This window comes from Furipterus horrens, unplaced genomic scaffold, assembly GCF_987537825.1.
Source record: "Furipterus horrens unplaced genomic scaffold, mFurHor1.1.pri manual_scaffold_13, whole genome shotgun sequence".
NCBI classification, from domain to species: domain Eukaryota; kingdom Metazoa; phylum Chordata; class Mammalia; order Chiroptera; family Furipteridae; genus Furipterus; species Furipterus horrens.
The window spans coordinates 36,018,529-36,037,582 of NW_028327183.1; the positions used below are offsets into that span (position 1 = coordinate 36,018,529).

Below are 19,054 nucleotides of genomic sequence, written 5' to 3' on the forward strand. Positions count from 1 at the left end.
AAGTGGGACCACTTCCACTCACAGGCACCCACGAAGTGTTAAGCACTGGCCCATGTGCTTTACATATGCTGTTTCACTGACTTCACAGCAATTCTGGGATGTAAGTATTACCATCCTCACTTGACTGGAAAGAAAATTAAAATTTAGAAAATTCATATGCTCCAAAGTCACAATGAAGGGACTTGAATTGGGCCCACAGGCTAAGAGAAACCAATCTGTTTCAACTGAGAGGGTAAAAGAAACTTATTGGGGGCAGAGGGCAGGAGACAATATAGAAAGGAAAAAAATGAAGAATAAAAGAAAGTAGAAATCCTCTTTTCTGAGAATGAGTAGAATTACAGAAGAAATTGTCTAGAAGAGAATTTGACTTGGGAAATGGGGAAAATGCCGAGGATTAAAAAGAAATTCAGGATCTTGGTTTGGAAGGCAGAATGAGGATCTCTAGGCTGAGGAGAAAGATGCCGGTGCCTTTTCCTTTCGGTTGGAGAGGAGACAGTGCTCAATTACTGATCTTCCTCTCTATAGTCACGTGACTTGTGTTGGTATAAAAGCTTTCTACCAGCCAGGTTCCTTACAATATTTTCCTGTGCGAAATGAGCAGTAGCAGTGGCTGAAGGTCGTTCCTCTTTCCCTGAAGCTTTCACACTTTCCAAGAAGCCATCTTTCCAGAACGAAGGCAAGGCAAGGTAGCTAGTGCAGTGCTTGTACTCTGGGAAATGATGCCAGATCAGAATTGGGGGGGAAGGTGTTAGGGGGCTGGAGGAAATGTGTCAGAAATTGAATGTAAGGATCATACCTGGAGACAAGAGCCAGTGGGGCGGGGGTGGCAAGGAAATGCAGACTGGGACATCAAACCCAGGAAGAGGATGGAGGGGTCAGGATGTGTGAGTGGTGAGGGTTTACAAACCAAGTGGAAACTGAGTTACCCATTAAGAAGAGTTCTTCTGTTTATAGTCAAAATATCAGGCCCAAGAGCCAGTGACTGCCTGTGAGCTTCACTGAATATTCTGTAAAGCCTTTTGGGGAACAAGGCCCTCAAAAGAGTGCTGGCTCACCTTCCTCCTCACTACCCCTGCCCCCTCATTTCACTAGTTTTCCGTTTTTAAAACTGTCCCGTGGTCTGGTATTGGACAGGGGAGGAAAAGATAGCGGAGAATCTGTGTTCTGCAAAAGGAGCAAAACGAGGTAGAGAGATGGGTTGGAGGCTGGGCACCTACTTCCTGGGTGTGGGAGGGGTCCTGTGGAGAGCCAGCAGTGGGGGGCGAGGGTGGTTCTCACAGCAGAGCTCTCCTCTCCCTGTGAGAAGACTTGCCTTTTCTCTCTTAAGATCTCTGGCTGAAGAAGGACTTAAGGAAAGTTGGAAACTGGTAACAGTAACTTCCTGTATCTGCCGGGAGGCAGGAGAAAGGCTAGGGAAACAGGAGGGGGAATTCCCTTGGGAAGCCAAGGGTTGGTCTCCCCCAGAGGCATATGATGGCAAATGTAATAACTCCTAGTTAATATCCCGCCCCAGGCAAAGTCAATAATTGCTCTGGGCAGTTCTGGAAGGTGTGTGAGCAAGCAGTAGTGGCAGCAAAAAGCCTGGACCTGGGAAGGAGAGAGTGTCAGAGAGGATGTCCCCATCCTGAACCTGAGACAGGTCTGCAGGCTGTGAGTAGGGACTCCTAACTCTGCCCTTTTTCATTCTCTTCCAGATTGGTCATGCTAACCTCAAAGAGCTCCTGGATCCTCGCGGCCTACAGCATTATCTTCCTCACTGGTCTCCCAGCCAACCTTCTGGCCCTGCGGGCCTTCTTGGGCCGGGTCCGCCAGCCCCACCCTGCACCTGTCCACATCCTCCTGCTCAGCCTGACGCTGGCGGACCTTCTGCTGCTGCTGCTGCTGCCCTTCAAGATCATTGAGGCTGCATCTAATTTCCATTGGCATCTGCCTGAGGTAGTCTGTGCCCTCACGGGTTTCGTCTTCTACAGCAGCATCTACTGCAGCACATGGCTGTTGGCAGGCATCAGCATCGAGCGCTACCTGGGGGTGGCTTTCCCTGTGCAGTACAAACTGTCCCGCCGGCCTCTATATGGAGTGATTGCTGCTCTGGTTGCCTGGATCATGTCCTTTGGTCACTGTACCATCGTGATCATCGCTCAATACTTGAACTCAACCCAGAATGCCATGAATGAAAAGGAATTTACCTGCTATGAGAACTTCACTGAAGAGCAGCTGGAAGTGGTGCTTCCTGTGAGGCTGGAGCTATGCCTCGTCCTTTTCTTGATCCCCATGTTGGTCACCATCTTCTGCTACTGGCGCTTTGTGTGGATCATGCTCACCCAGCCCCATGTGGGGGCCCAAAGGCGGCGCCGAGCTGTGGGGCTGGCTGTTGTGACACTCCTTAATTTCCTGGTGTGCTTTGGGCCTTATAATGTGTCCCACCTTGTGGGTTTCTTCACAAAGAAGAGCCCCAAATGGCGAGCGGAAGCTGTGGTATTAAGTTCCCTCAATGCCAGTCTGGACCCCCTGCTTTTTTACTTCTCTTCTTCGGATGTACGCAGAGCCTTTGGTAAAGGGCTTCAGATACTGCAGCGTCAGGGCTCCTCTCTGTTGGGACGCAGAGGAAGAGAGATAGCAGAGATGACAAATGGGGACAGGGGTGTGAGTCAAGCAGAGGGAGCACCAAGTTCTGACTTCACCACAGACTAGAGATGTTCCTGGACCTTCGGAGGCACTGGGGGAATACATATGAGCTGAGCAGGCTGGGAGAGGGAGAGCATGAGGATTCCAGATTCGGGAATCCCCCAACCCAGTCCATTACTTTCTCACTTTCCCAAATGAGCACAGCTCCCTGACCAAAGGAGAAAAGGCTAGGCATAGAAGCACTAGCAGGCCAAGTTTTAGAAGCAGTGTAGCTAATACAAATCCAATCCTTGTGAGGTGATTGGTAGCTTCAGATAATCAGGCTGAAGCAGAGAATCCTAAAGCAATCTTGCCATAAGCTTTGAAACAACACCTGGATGGATGCTGGTCTACCAGTTGATGCTGGAAAGAAGCCAATGGGCAAGAAATGGAAGAGAAATACTAAATGAGGTCAAAGAAGACTCTGGAAAGTTCTGAGCCAAGGGGATTGGAAGGAAGGGCTGAAGGCTTAGGTCTCTAATGCTCTAGATTTGTGCTGTATCAATCAGACCTGCTGCTTTGTAAGTCTGCTCCAGCTGCCTTCACCTGTCTATCTTGTCTCCCCCATTAAAATGGGAACTTCCTGAGGTCTGGGTCTTGTCTTCTCCCTCCATGGCACTCCACACAGGTCAGGATACAGGTTGGCACCCATCAGTCAGAGCTCAAAAGTGACTAGCAAAGGAATAGACAGCCTGGTCTGGCAGATTGAAAATAAAGATTTTAAAACTCTGAAGTGAGTGTCCACAGTTTTTGTAACTTTTCTGCTACCATGGGGAGGGCAAAAATGGAATGAAAAACAGACTCAGAAGCAAAGGGGGAAGGTGAAGCATCTGAAGCCACGGAAACATTTTAAAGTAAAGATACAATGGGAGCAGATTAAGTGAGAGGGTTTACATAATCCTGTGTAGATTGATGAATAGAGACTGGATTAAGAAAGATGTGGGCTGAGTCCTGACTCAAAGTTATCAGTGGATCACAGGGACTTAAAGCATCCCACTCTCCTGCTTAGAAACCTGCAGAGTTTTCTTATCATCAACAGTTTCCTCACAGGAACTCATATTTCATTGCCTACTTCGTTTCCTCTCTCCCTTCCCAAGTCCTTCTGCCTAACTCATATCTCCACAATAAAGACTCCTAGACCACTCTCGCTAAGTAACTCCAGCCCCTAGCCTAGTGGTTTGCAACAGAGGATATACATCAGAATTACATGTAGAAAGGTAAAAAATAACACAAGTGGCCACCTCAAATCCACTGACTCAGAATCTCAGGGTGGCTCCCCAGGTGATTATAATAGACTTTTCAGTCAAGAATCACTGACCTAGATCTGGAGTCCAATATGTCCAAGAAATTACCCTTCAGAGAGATCTTTCCTACTTATAAGTACCCCTTACCTCAACCCCATGTACCTCCAACTTATATTGCTTGCTTTTTCCCTTCTTATAAAATCCCACTCAATATTTACTTTCTCCAGAAAAAACTTCTCTTATTGTTTCCACCCAAGAGCTCATTGTCTCTGTTTTCCCTCCTCAAAACAACAGTGGACTGGTGTCATGAGCCCTGACTTCAGTGGTGACTCTCCTTACTAGCTGGCTGACCTTGAGCAAGTCACACCTCCAGCTTCCATTTCCAATTCATAATAATAAGGATAATGTATGCCTCCCAGGGTCATTCTGAGGATTTAAATGAAATTGCATGTGTAAACTTGCTGAGAAATTATAGAGTATTATTTAGCTCTAAGATAGCAACTGAAGCACAGATATATTCCCACTTAAAGAAATATAGTAAGTAGAATTTTAAAGTGATGAAAATAATATATCAGATAGCCCACTATATAGGACAGTTTGATAGTAATTGTGAGGGGGGGGCAATCTGGGATTTTCAGATGTATTACACTTTCCAAAACTAATTTGATTTTGGATGGTATTAAAAGAAAGTTTAAACAAGTTGATCGTCTCACTCCACTGAGGTCTATTCAGTACTGAGCAACACACTATGTAAAGGATATTAACTCAAGAAATCAAAGGATAATAACTTGGTTAATCAAAAAAATTAAGCAAAATATTTTGGAGACTTAAAGTATAATAATAAAATAACAACAACACATTAAATACCAGGCACTGTTCTAGAGAAGAAGCCTAAGAGGATAAAGGGAACTTTCCAAGGTCAATAAGCAAGAGGGAGTTTGAATCCAGGTCTTCCTGATTCCAAAGTGCCTGCTTTTTTCACTGACATATGAGAAGCAAGTAGAGAATGCTAGATGTGTGGCTGGAACAAGTGAGTTCCATTGCATGGAAGATGCAGTCTATGCAGCCCCACAGTGAAGAACAAAGGTCATGGGCAAAAGAGGCAGGGAATTTTATGTGTAAAGGAGTCAGGGCTTTTTAAAACCAAACTGACTACCTCCACAAGGTACTCACTCCCTAGTCTCCAGTGATATCAAAGTAGAAGATAGAAAACACCCATGTTAGGACATTGAAGAAATTCACACAACTGATAAAGGTTGAACCAGGAACTGCCAAACCCCTTCCAACTTGACATTCCCAGGGTCTTGGGACATGGCTACTCCTGCTAATGAGGAAAGTGCAAGAAAATCTCTGGACTTGGTCTGAGACTTTCAGGGTGAAGCACTAGCTAGTCACTAACAAGTATTTGATCTTCATCAAGTCACTTGATATATGTCCCATTTCTTCACTGGAAAATTAGTAATTTATTTGTTCAACAAATATGTATTGATTACATACTATAAGCTGGGATATGTAAGGGGCTAGCTAGGGATGCAGAGTACATAAGAGTCAGGGTATCCCTCCTTGGTGCTTCCATTCTAATGGGGGAAAATAGTTAATAAACAAGTAAACAAATAAACTACTAGGGTAATTTCAGAATGTGGCAAAGAGTTTTTTACAGATATGAGACATAGAAGAAAGTATAATGAAGGGTTTGAGGGGATTTAGAAGATTTTCCTGAGTCAATAATGTTTAGCTGAGACCTGAATGAGGCAAATGAGTGGCCATACGAAGGCCCATGGGAAGAGCATTTTAGAAATAGGAACCGCTGGTGCAAAGGCCCTCAACAGGAAAAAATGCTAAGCATCTCAAGGACAATATGGAGCTAGAGCAGTGGTTTGCAAACTTAAGCAAATATTAGAATCACATGGAGAGTTTGCTGAAATATGAATTACTGCCTTCCCACCCCATAGTTTCAAAATCAGTAGGTTTGGGAAAGGACCCAAGACTGTATTTCTAATAATCCCAGGTGATACTGATGCTGGTGGTTCAGAGACTACACTTTGAGAACAAATAGGCCAGAATATTGTGAACTGGGGAGAGTGAGTGATGGCAGAAGATGTTAAGACTGGCAACAGAAACCAGACCACACAATGTGTTTTAGGCCAAAAATAAGAGTTTGAATATTCTGAGAGTTTTTGAAGACATTAGACAGTTTTAAGTAAGAGAGAAGAATGGTTTGATTTCCATTTTAAGATGATCATTCTGGCATGTGTGCAGACCACTGAAAGGGGATGGTTGTTAGATCAAGGAGATAACATGCATGACAGAGTAAGAAACCATTAAGTACAATACTCTAGCAAACATGTAGGGTTTTCGTTGGGCTGGTAGCTCCCTGAATTTGGGGGCTATTTCCTCTTTCATTAGAGTACAAGTTATGTGACTTCTGGCCAAATGGAGACATAGATAGACACATTGCATCTCCCTCCACAACTAAGAAGGAATATAACTACCTCAAAACTGGACATAACCAGAAGTTACAGAAAATCAAACTGCCTGGAAGTCCAACAAACAAAGATATAAAGAAGAAATACTCATCCAGACAGGTAAGAGGGGTGAATCAAGAGCAGAGAGGAAGTGGTGTGGCAGCAGCTGTGGTGGCAATGGCAGGCTTGCAGAAAGCGTAGTAACACATTTAAAAAAAAGAGTAGGGAGGGACACCTGCGGAGTGCTCCCAGCACCAGACCAGACCATGCAGCTCATGGTTCCAGCGCCAGGGACAATAAAGTCTTATTGCTCCTGACTGTGAAAACCAGTGAGGTTCAGGTGGAGGAAGAAACTGCTGATCTCTCCACTTGTTCTAGGACTGTGGAGTCCTAGAACATCCGCAGACCCAACCACTCTGGGAACCACAGCCAGAGCAACAGCTAGAGAGGTGCCAGTCCCATACAGGAAGTGAGAGAAGTGCCTGAAAAGGGACAAGTGCTGAACCAGTGACATTTTTCCCTCTCAGACCCCTTCCCCACATACAGCACCACAACATGGTGAAACGGGTCACCCCATGCTAATGTGTACCTAAGGCTCCACCTCTTACAACATAACAGGTGCAACAGTCATACCTAAGACACAGAGGCAAACACAGGAGCCTGTCAAGTTGAGGAGACAGAGGAATGGCCCAAAAGAGGGAATGGATCAAGGTTCCAGTGGGATAACTAAGCGATGAGGAGATAGCCAACCTAACAGATGAGGAGATAGATAACCTAACAGACACAGAATTCAAAACAATGGTGATAAAGATGCTCATAGACTTGACAGATATGCTTGAGTATGGCAAATACAGATGGGAAAAATTGAAGGCTATGCTAAGTGAAACAAAGGAAAATCCACACAAAACCAATGGTGAAGGGAAGGAAACCAGGGTTTAAATCAATGATTTGGGACATAAGGAAGAAATAAACAGTCAACCAGAACAGAACGAGGAAACAAGAATTGTCAAAAATGAGGAGAGACTAAGAAGCCTTTGGGACAACTTTAAACATGCCAACATCAGAATCATAGGAGTGCCAGAAGGAGAAGAGGAAGAGCAAGAAATTGAAAACTTATGTGAAAAAATAATGAAGGAAACTTCCTTAATTTGGCGAAGCAATAGACACACAAGTCCAAGAAGTACAGAGTCCCAAACAAGCTAGACCCAAAGAGGGTTTCACCAAGACACATTATAATTAAAATGCCAAAGGTTCAAGATAAAGAGAGAATCTTAAAAGCAGCAAGAGGAAAGAGGAGAGTTACCTACAAAGAGGTTCCTATAAGACTATCAGCTGATTTCTCAAAAGAAACTTTGGTGGCAAGAAGTATTCAAAGTGATGGAAAGCAAGGACCTACAACCAAGATTATTCTATCCAGCAAAGCTATTGTCAGGGTAGCCTTGCTCTAAGAAATCACCCGGAGACAAATGTGTGATCAGACAACGGGTTTATTGAGGGGAAAAAGGGGAAGGGGGTAGAGGGGAGAGATAATCTCGGACAGACTCAAGGACCCTTAGTGTCAGGTGGCCTTGCTCTGAGAAATCACCCAGAGAACAGTCTAGGATTTTACACCAGGTTTATTGAAGGAAGGGAGGGAAAGGGGTTAGAGGTAAGAAAACTCCCAGTTCAACTCGAGATCCATAGGAACAAGGAAAGGAGAAAGGGGGAAGGGGGAAGGAGAGGGTGCAGACTCCCGGTCACCCAGAATGGCCGTAAAAATTGTCTGCCTTTGCCTCTGCAGGTGCCGTCTTCACACCTTTCCAAACATATATTTTGGTTAGGGTGAGTTTACCCATCAACACATTCAGCAGGTTATTTACATCTCCCTGGTTTTCCCCCACCAGGCCAGTCAATATGTAGTGCCAGGTCTCTCAACATTTCTTCTGGGAAGGAGCAAAGTCCATTTTTATTTCCAATGAGAGGGGATAGGTCCAGGTTAATTTGCACACAGTTCATTTGCATATGTCAAAAGTCCAGGTGGGCAGTCCAACTGCCACCATGTTCTGACACTTAGGAGTAAGGGGAATGGGGAGCAAGGGAACAGGAAATGGGGAATGGGGACTCCTGGTCCTCCTCGTGGGCCCGTAGGTCCCACCTGCACTTCTGCAGGCACCTTTTTAATACTTGTCAAACACACATTTTGGTGAGGGTGAGTTTGCTTATCAACATATTATGTAGGTCATTTATGTCTCATTGCTTTTCCCCACCACCACCACATTAGTTAACATATTGGTCTAGGTCCATTAACATTTCCTCTGGAACAGGCTAAGTCCATCAGCATTTCCTCTGGGAACCCCAGCCAAGACCAGGTTGATTAGCATATATCAAAAGTACAGGTGTGCATTCTAGCTGCCTCCACATTCTGACAGCTATCATTTAGAAGGGAAGGGCAAATAAAAGTGTTTCCCAGACAAGATAAAGCTAAAGGAGTTCATCATCAGCAAGCCATTATTACATGAAATGTTAAAGGGACTTATTTAAGAAAAAGAAGATCAAAACTATGAACAGTAAAATGACAACGAACTCACAACTATCAACAACAGAACCTAAAAAAATAACAAAAACAAACAACCAGAATAGGAACAGAATCATAGGTATGGGGATCATTTGGAGGGTGATCAGCTGGGAGGAGGAAGGGAGAGAAATGGTGCAGGAATTAAGAAGCACAACTGGCAGGTACAAAATAGACAGGGGGGAAGTTAATAATATAGGAAAGGGTGAAGCCAAAGAACTTATATGCACGACCCATGGACATGAACTGAGGTGAGTGGGACTGCTGGAGGGAAGGAGGGTACTGGGCAGAGGGGAGCAAAGGGAAAAGAAATTGGGACAACTGTAACAGCATAATGAATAAAATATACTTAAAAAAAAAAGAAAAAAATACAAGTTACGCTTCTACTTTATAAATAGATGTCCCCAGTGGTGTGCTAGAAAATGTTTCATATCCAGCTCTTGGAATAGGAGGTGGTGGGGAGCAGTGGATTTGGAGGTTAAGAAAGGACCTGAGTTGTTTGTTGCACTTGCCTATTTCTATGGCAGACACACTCTGCAACAGCCAGTTTCTACCAACATGAAGCCATTGAACATGAGTTTGGCAAGAGGTGCTAATAATCAGCTCTTGCAAGCCAACTCAAGCACATCACTGGATATACTCCCAGCACAGGTGCTGAACTGGCAGACAGATAATATCCTACTTGAGAAAATGTTCTCTCTGCCTGGCTACATTTAGCATGAAGCTCTGGCACAGTAAACACTAGCTAAATGTGGCTGATTGGGCATGATCCAAGAGAATCCAGGTGGCTAGTTAGATTGCAGGACTTCTCTGAATCTCCTGCAGGATGACAGATGTGTAAATAGAAATATTAGTGGCTGGTTAATGAATAACACAGACAGCAGTGCAGAGTCACCACCAGGAAATGGGGTGAAGGGATCTGGCTCAGCCTGACCTAGGAAAGGGGAACCTGCATTTCACTTCCCCTTTCTAGAAGAGATGCTATTGCTCCCCTTCCTCAGAAATTCTCATCTGACCACAGCCAGAGTTCACGTGTAGTGTGGTTTTGTGGTGATCACTTTGGTCAAAGAAGGCAGGGGTGCACCAGCCCGGAGAGGGTCTGAATAAAAACACACAGCCAAGATTCCAAATCTGCTCCCTTAAACCTCCCTGCCCCTTAGCTCCAGGTTTCTGCTAGTTCTCTCTCTCTCTCTTTTCTTCCCCAGCTTTCTTTACCTCCTGTGGTTAGATACTTTGGCCCCATTTTTTTCTTTTCATTATTTTTCTCTAGTCACAGGAAATGAGGACATTTCTCATCTACAAACTGCACATTCAACCGGAAATTGGGCCAAAGATCTCTAAGCCCTCAGAAGCAGTAGTCCGGTAACACACTTGGCAAAATTTTGAATGTCTGGAAAGGTAGAAGATGAGGATTTAGCTTTCCACAATACATAAACACACACACCCTCCTACTCTGTATCTTCCTAATATACTTACATCATAATTGTGTTAGAATAATACTCAAGGTTTACATTACTGTGGCTGTGTAAACAAGGGGCTCTCTAGTAAACTATGATTACTTTTTCTACCCTGCACAACTTTTCCCTCCACCCCTGGAATTAATAAATTAATAATTGCCTTTATATATGTATATGTATACATATATATGTATATGTATATATATATGTGTGTGTGTATATGTGTGTGTGTGTATATATATGTATATGTATAAATATGTGTGTGTGTGTGTGTGTGTGTGTGTGTGTGTGTGTGTGTGTGTATATAACTAATTCTTCCCCAAACTCTTTGCCAATTGTCTTATTTCCTTTCAAGACCTTCAGAGGTATTAGTGGATTCAGATTTCATCTTCTTAAAGAAATCTCTCCTAGAACTTTCTGACCTGCTTCTGGACAGTGGTAGCTTATGCCAGATATATGGCTGGCCCCTGGCCACTCAAGAGGCTTTTTGCTTCTCTGTTCTTATTTCTCTACTTTGGTTTATATCTTCAACCAGTGTTTTTAGAAAGCATTTCAAGATTGCATGTCTGAAAATGTCTTTATTCTGCCTTCATGTTTAATTCATATTGGGCTATGTGTGGAATTCTAGATCGGAAATCATTTTCCTTCAGAATTTTTTAAAACTATATTTTATTGATTATAATGTTATAATAGTTCCGATTTCTTTTCCCCTTTGCTTCCCTCTGCCCAGTACCCCCCTTCTCCCAGCAATCTTCTTCAGAATTTTCAAGGCGTTGTCACAAGGCATTCTTTCTAGTTGCCAGTCTTGTTGAAAATTTCCAATATATCTGAGCTTTGATTCCTGTATGTGACCTATATTTTCCTCAGTGGAAGCTTGAAGTGTCCTTACTTCTCTCACAAATATTCTAAAACTTCACCCACTGTGCTAGGCACTCAATGAACTCTCATTCTGCAAAATAATATCCTTCAGTTTGGGAAAATACTCTTAAAATATTTTGTTATTATTTTCTTTCCTTCATTTCCTTCCTTCTCTCTTTCTAGAACTTCTATTATTTTCAGGATATTGGACATTCTTGACTGGCCCGCTAATTTTCTCTTCTCTCCCACTTTCTATCTCTCAATCTTTTTGCTCTATCTTCTGTGAGATTACCTCAAGCTTACATTCCAGTCCTTCTATTTAATTTTTTCTTTTTGCTATCACCTTTCATTTCCAAGTACTTTTAAAAATTATCAATCTTGTTTTATGATTGTAATATCCATTTGGATCTCTTTGAAGAATGTTCACCTCCCTGCTTAGAGTTGCCTTTTTTGGTCTCCATTCTTTATGGTACAAGTTGTCATCAGATATCTGGTAATCCTTGGTTGCTCATCTTGAAGAGAAGGAAGGGAACTAATCTCTTTTTAGATATATAAAAAGTATATAAAGGGAATATGACATGATGTCTAGGGTTTGCTTTAAAGGCAGATGAGAAAAAGGAATGGAATGTTGAATCTGGGTAATGGTTAAATTAGGTTCTATTGTATTAGTCCCTCTACTTTTGATGTTGTTTGAAACATTCACAATAAAAATGTGGTTATTGGCAGGATTCAATTCCTTGAGGGCTGTTGAACTGAGGGCCTCTCTGTTCCTTACTGGCTGTGGGCTGGTGGGCCTCTCCAGAGGGCAGCTGTCTTCCACCAGAGCAAGAAAGCAAGGGAGGACAGAATAAAGGCAGTCTTTCTATAAACCTAATCTTCAAAGTGATCTTCTGTTGTTTTTGCTCAGCTAATTCTCAAAGAGAGAGTGAATTATACAGGAGTATGAACACATGGAGGTGGGATTGCTGGGGCCATCTTGGAGGCTGCCCTCCAGTGGTACTAAATAATGAATGAAAGCTGTGAGTGCATGGATTAGGCTTCACTGAAGGGTGATTTAGCTGGGTCATTTAGTTGGGGGATACTCCAATGTCAATACTTAGGAATTTTATTCTTGGGCTGATCAAATTTCTGAGAAAAAATTCTTCTATTCTTCTGGATGGTGAAATTTGGACTGCCAGAAACTTAGAAGCCAAATGGAAAAGAGAACTCAGGACCAAGGGTGTGGATATTAACAGCCAGCATTCCTTTTATCTGTTATCGATATTAAGTTGCTCCCTTTTCCAAATGTGCCTGGTGTCCCACATTTCAAAGACCTTTTGTCATATCCTCTCTAAAGAATAAAACTCCAATCTTTTCCTGGGTGAGGGGCAGTTGCCTCACATAGGAAATTAGGGAAGAGATCTGGGAATTTTTTTCAGATAAACTTTCAACCATTCTTCCTTATGTTAGCTTGTCCTTAACTTCCTGCCTCACAAGCCTTATGTGACTCAGCAGTAGAAACTTGGTTGAACATTGAATTTTCCCACTACTGGCTTAAGAATCAACTTTCAGAGGTCTTCCAAGCTAGTTACCAGTTACTACTCTTTCATCTGCTTTCCAGCTTCCAAATTTTGGTGTCATTGCATCCTCTTTTTTTCATCTCCCTGTCCTTATGGGTTTAGTGCCTTCCTAAATGATCTCTTTACTGTCACTATAATGTGATTTCAGGAAGAAGCCAAAGGAGATGTGTGTATTCGATTCACAGGCCTCAAGTATTTCTTCTTTATTATTATTTGTTTGTTTATGCGTTTATTGTCTATCTTTTCACTTAAGTGTGGGTTTCAAGACTTCCGGCCAAGATGGAGGCATAGACAGACATGCTGTGTCGCCCTCCACAACTAAGAAGAAATACAACTACCTCAAAACTAGAGAAAACCATAAGTTCCAGAAAACCAAGCTGCATGGAAGTCCAACAAAGATATAAAGATGAAATACTCATCCAGACAGATAGGAGAAGCAGAGTCAGGGCAGAGACAACACGGTGTGGTGGCGGCAGCAGTGGTAGCAGCGGCAGTCTGCTGGAAAGTGCAGTCACACATTTTAAAAAGTCAGGAGGGACACCTGAGGAGCACTCCCAGCACCAGACCAGACCACGCAGCTCAAAGTTCCAGCACCAGAGTAAATAAAGCCTAATTGCTTCTGACTGTGCAAATCAGTAGGGGTTGGGTCAGAGGAAGAAACAGGTGGTCTCTCAGCAGAGTCTGCTTGTTTAAAGGGCCCCCACAGCCCTAGAACTTCTGCACACCCACCTGCTCTGGGAACAACAGCCAGGGTGACAACTAGAGAGGCACCAGTTCCATACAAAGTACAAGAAGTGCCTGGAAAAGAGGCGAGTGCTGAGCAAGCAACACTGTTCCCTCTCAGACCCCTCTCCCACATACAGTACCACAACGCGGTGAAACAGGTTGCCCTCTACTGATGAAAAACTTAAGATTCTTCCCCTTAAATATAACAGGAGTGACAGCTCTACCTAAGACGCAGAGGAAAACAAACACAGGAGCCTGTCAAGATGAGGAGACAGAGAAGTATGGCCCAAAAGGGGAAACAGATCAAGGTTCCAGTGGGAAAACTAAGCGACGAGGAGACAGCCAACCTGACAAACAAGGAGAGAACCAACCTAACAGATACAGAGTTCAAAACACTGGTGATAAAGATGCTCACAAGCTTGACATATATGCTTAAGTATGGCAAATACATAAGGAAAGAATTGAAAGCTATGCTAAATGAAACGAAGGATAATTCACACAAAACCAATGGTGAAGGGAAGGAAACTGGGGTTCAAAACAATGATTTGGAATATAAGGAGTAAAACAAGAGTCAACCAGTACAGAATGGAGAAACAAAAATTGAAAAAAATGAGGAGAGGCTTAGGGACCTCTGGGACAACTTTAAATGTGCCAACATCCAAACCATAGGGGTACCAGAAGGAGAAGAGGAAGAGCAGGAAATTGAAAGCTTATGTAAAAAAAAAAAAATGAAGAAAAACTCCCCAAATTTGGCGAAGGAAATAGACATACAAGTCCAGGAGGCACAGAGAGTCCCAAACAAGCTAGACCTAAAAAGGACCACACCAAGAAACATCATAATTAAAATGCCAAAGGTTGAAGATAAAGAAAGACTATTAAAATTAGCAAGAGAAAAGAAGAGAGTTACCTACTAAACAGTGCCTGTAAGACTATCAGCTGACCTCTCAAAAGAAACTTTGCAGGTAAGAAGGGACTGGCAACAAGTATTCAAGGTGATGAAAAGCAAGGATTTACAACTAAGATTACTCTATCCAGCAAAGCTATCATTTAGAATGGAAGGGAAGATGAAGTGCTTCCCAGACAAGGTAAAGCTAAGAAGTTCATCATGATCAAGCCATTATTATATGAAATGTCAAAGGGACTTACTTAAGAAAAAGAAGATCAAAATTATGAACATTAAAATGACAACAAACTCACAACTATCAACAACTGATTCTAAAAAATAAGAACAAAATCCAACTAAGCAAACCAGAATAGGAACAGAATCATAGGTATGGGGATCATTTGGAGGGTTATCAGCTGGGAGGAGGGAGAGGGAGAAATGAGGAAATGGCGCAGGGATTAAGAAGCATATTTGGCGGACAGGAAGATGGCCACGGAGTAGGGACAGTGTTCTCAGCTCGCTCCTGTTAAGGAGAGACTCCAGGAACAAATGAGGAGAGGAGTGACTGAGTGAGTGTGGATCTCCGATAGCGTGAACAGGGAGGAGAGCGTGGGAGCAGTGTGGAGGGGAGTGGAGGGGTTTACCACACACTGCAGGCTGAGTCATTCCGGGACTCGGTGCATCTGCAATACCAAGCCGGAGAGCTCACTAGCTGAGAGCTGCTTGGTGGCTCCCCCTGCTAGGGGCACACTGATAAGTGAATTCTTGTAGGGAGTTAGGGAGAGGATTTGGCCGAAAAAGCCAGAGGAGGGAGAGAACAGTGAACAACCAGGACTGGGAGAAACTGTGTGATCTGAGTCTAGAGGAAAACCTCCTCAGCTGCAACCTCCGACCGAAAACTCGGCATCCCGGTCGCGCCCAGCACTTGTGCTAGGGCCCTACAGAACAAAGGGACGGTTTTGGAGCAAGGAGACCAGCCGCACAGAAAAGCTGCTGTGGAACTCCGGACCAGGGGAGAACTCCTGAGCAAGAGAAAAGTGCATGACCCCGGCGCTTTGAGCAATTGCGCTAGAATCCCACAGAACAAAAGGCGGGTTTGGGGCTAGGAGAGAAATAGGACATGCAGGGTGTATAAGTAGGGAAGAGAGCGGAGGCGGAGGTTCTGGAGTGGAGACAGTTTTAGGGCGGGGAGAAGGGCCTGCAGGGAAAGGCTGCTGCGGAGCTCCAGACTGGGGAGAACTCCTGGGTAGGAGAGAGCTGCGCTGACCAACCACACTAGAATCCTGCAGAACAAAGGGACGGTGCTGGGGCAGGAAGGGAGGTAGAGCATGCAGGCCTATACACAGGGAAGCCAGCGGAAGCTATAGCTCAGAATAGAGACAGTTTGGGGGCAAGGAGAAGAGCCCACGCGGGAAAGCCGCTGCAGAGCTCCAGACTAGGGGAGAGGCCCTGGGCAGGAAAGTGCCACTGGGCGCGGTCCTTTGACCGACTGTGCCAGAGTCCTGCAGAACAAAGGGACAGTCTTGAGACAGGGAGAGAGGTAGGGTGCGCAAGCATATAGACAGGGAAGAGAGCAGAAGCTGTAGCCTGGGAATAGAGACACGACTGGAGGCAGGGCGGGGATTGCTGGCAGGCACAGACTGGACCAGCATGGGGAAGGAGAAGCTGGACAAGCCTGAGGAGGGCTGAGGGTGCCTCAGGAGGAGACAACTAAACGCAGCTCACAGCAGAGCGGTGGTAGGCCCACGAAAAAAAGACTAGCAATCCCAGAATCAAGCAGAACCCTCCCACAGCCAGCCAACCAACCAGAAAAGATTTGAAACTCATGGAATTTTGAATAGGAGCGGACTCAAGAAGGAAGGAAGGAAAAACAAAAAAACAAACAAACCAAAAATACCCAGGGACTGTGCCTAAAAGTTGAATTGAGTTAAAATCCTCTCATTCTTTTATTTCTCACTCTCTCTAACTGCCCCGTCCGTCCTTTCTTATTCTCTCTCCTTTTCTCCCCTCCTCTTCCCTCCCTTCTCTCCCCTTAGCATATCTCCCCTGCATCCTATTCTCAGTTAATTTTTTAATTTTAAGTTCTCTCCCTTTCTCTCTCTCTCCTTTCTCTGCGCTAAGCACCTTCAATTTTATTAAATTTCTTTCTTTATTTTGTCCCCCTTCAGTCTACATTCGTTTTTCTTTCATCCCTTGCCCTTATTTTCCTTCTCTCCCTATAAATATTCTCTCTCTCTTTCTTTCTCTCTCCCTACTTCACTTTATATTCTAATCTTTTAATATTCAAATTATAATTCTAATCTATCCTCCTCTCCCTTCACCCTCCCATTCTTACCCCTTCTCTCTTTCCACCCCATCCCCTCACTTCTTTCTCTCCCTCTTGTATTTCTCTCCTTCATCCTATCTTTTGTCAACTCTTCAATTTCAATCTTTTTCTTCCTAATATCTCCTCTTCCTCTTGATTTTCTTCCCTCCTCTGTGTTCTTTCCCTCCCCCATCCTCTTGCTTTCCCGTCTCTTATTCCTCTCTCTGTATATTCTCTCTTTCTCTCTAGCTTGCAATTTTACATCATGTTTTAATCTCCTAATCTTTTTTTATAATATATAATTTTTAAAAAATTTTAATTCAGTCCCCCCTCTTCTTCCTCCCCTCCTTCTTTCGTTCTCTCTCCTACCCTTCTCTTCTCTACTTTCTCTCTCTCTCCTCTCTCTCTTCCTGTCTTGCTATTTTCTACTCTGTATTTTTATTCTTGAAAAATTCTTTCTCAATCTGTTTCCTACCTTCTAACCTCCTCAGCCCTCTCTTTCAAGTTCTGGCTGTCTGTCTGCCTGGATGTCTGTTGTGTCTATCCTCCCTCCCACGCTAATCATATAGCATATACCGATTATATAATCCTAATACTATACACTTCCACTTTCTCACTCCACACTGTAACCCTCTCCTCCTTTTCAAACATACAATGTAAATGTTAATTGCTGTCTTACATAACCTAGATCCCAATTGCTAATATTATTACTCTATCAACTTGCAGCTCAAAAATTACCCTTCCTTCATTTAAAACAACTCTTACTTGTTTCTCCTACGAAATAAGAGTCCCAATATCTCCACAAGTATATTAATACGGGCTCATTTGCAGCCTATAGTGAGATTGTGTTTGGGGGAGATATTGGAGGGTGTGGGTTTCTTGCCTGGGTTGTGTGATTATGTTTTAGCAGCACCTCCACAAAAGATCTCAAGACAAGGTGGGCAGAGTGACTCTCAATCAACTAACCAGAGAAAAAGACCCACCAAAGAGTAGCTGAAATACAACCAGACAGATAAAAGAAATAACATCAAGGACAACACAGACGGAGATCCAAGAGGGCGGAGGAGTAAGTGGAAGCTACACTAACCTCCTCCCAGGACCAGCCAGTGCTGACTCAGCCCCAGTACAGCAGACAGACCATTCCCCTCCAAGTGGCGTCAGCCTGAAGGGAAATAAAAGCCCTGCCTACAGGAATTAAGCTGCCACACCCACGGTCCTTAAGCCTGACGGCTAGTCACAGATTCAGTAGATTAACAACTAAAGAAGACAGACAAAGGCAGTAGATCACTGGAAGTCTCCAATAGGCCGCCTAGGGCCAGTCTGGTACATGATCTGATGCTACCAGAGGCAGATCCAGAAAGAGCAGATCATTCTAAGAAGCACCAACAAACAATAGGAATCACAAAAATGGGGAGACAGAGAAACAACCCCCCCATCAAAAGGAAAGGTAGAATCCCCAGAGAGAGTGCTAAATGAAATAGAGGGGAGCAAAATATCAGATACAGAATTCAAAACATGGATTATGGAGAAGCTGAATGAGCTCAGTGGAAACTACAAAGAACTCCAGGGAAACTACAAGGAACTCCAGAAAAACTACAAGGAACTCACAGAGAATTACACGGGCATGAGAAAGGACATAGAAGCTATCAATAAGAGCCAGGAGGAAATAAAGAATACGATCTCTGAATTGAAGAACACAGTAGAAGGAATTAAAAGCAGGCTAGAGGAAGCAGAAGATCGGATCAGCGAGCTGGAGGACAACGTACACAAAAACTCCCAGACAATGCAACAAAATAAAAAAAGACTGAACAAGACTGAAGAGGTTCTAAGACAGCTGCAGGACAACATGAAACGTAATAATATCCGTATCATAGGAATTCCAGAAGGAGAAGAAGAAGAACAAGGGATAGAAAACCTCTTTGAAAAACTAATGACAGAAAACTTCCCTCACATGAGGAGAGAAAGAGTCACGCAAGTCCAGGAAGCACAGAGGGTCCCAATGAAGATGAACCCCAACAGGCCCACCTCAAGACACATCATAATTAAAATGGCAACATTCAAAGACAAAGAGAGAATCCTAAAAGCAGCAAGAGAGAAACAACTAATAACATACAAGGGAGCTACAATAAGGCTATCATCAGATTTCTCAGCAGAAACACTACAAGCCAGAAGGGAATGGCAAAAAATATTCCAAGCAATGAAAAACAAAGGCCTACAATCTAGAATTCTATAACCAGCAAAGCTCTCATTCAAAATGGAGGGTGAAATAAGGAGCTTCCAAGACAAAAAAAGGCTAAAAGAATACATCTCCACCAAACCAGCAATGCAAGAGATGCTAAAGG

General features: G+C 43.6%; 1 protein-coding gene across 3 annotated transcripts; it reads left to right on the forward strand.

The window, feature by feature from the left end:
- Positions 1–592: 592 nt before the first annotated feature.
- LOC149994507 (free fatty acid receptor 2-like) lies at positions 593–3,397 on the forward strand. Of its 3 annotated transcripts, none has more exons than XM_090259834.1 (2): positions 593–686; positions 1,695–3,397. In XM_090259834.1, exon 2 carries the CDS (start codon positions 1,702–1,704, stop codon positions 2,689–2,691), a length of 990 nt encoding a protein of 329 aa, XP_090115960.1. In that variant the 5' UTR covers positions 593–686; positions 1,695–1,701; the 3' UTR covers positions 2,692–3,397. The 3 variants fall into 3 exon arrangements, with proteins under 3 accessions (XP_090115960.1, XP_090115961.1, XP_090115962.1); XM_090259835.1 differs by having other exon boundaries at positions 593–676; XM_090259836.1 differs by lacking the exon at positions 593–686 and adding an exon at positions 1,310–1,367.
- The last annotated feature ends 15,657 nt before the right edge of the window (positions 3,398–19,054 follow it).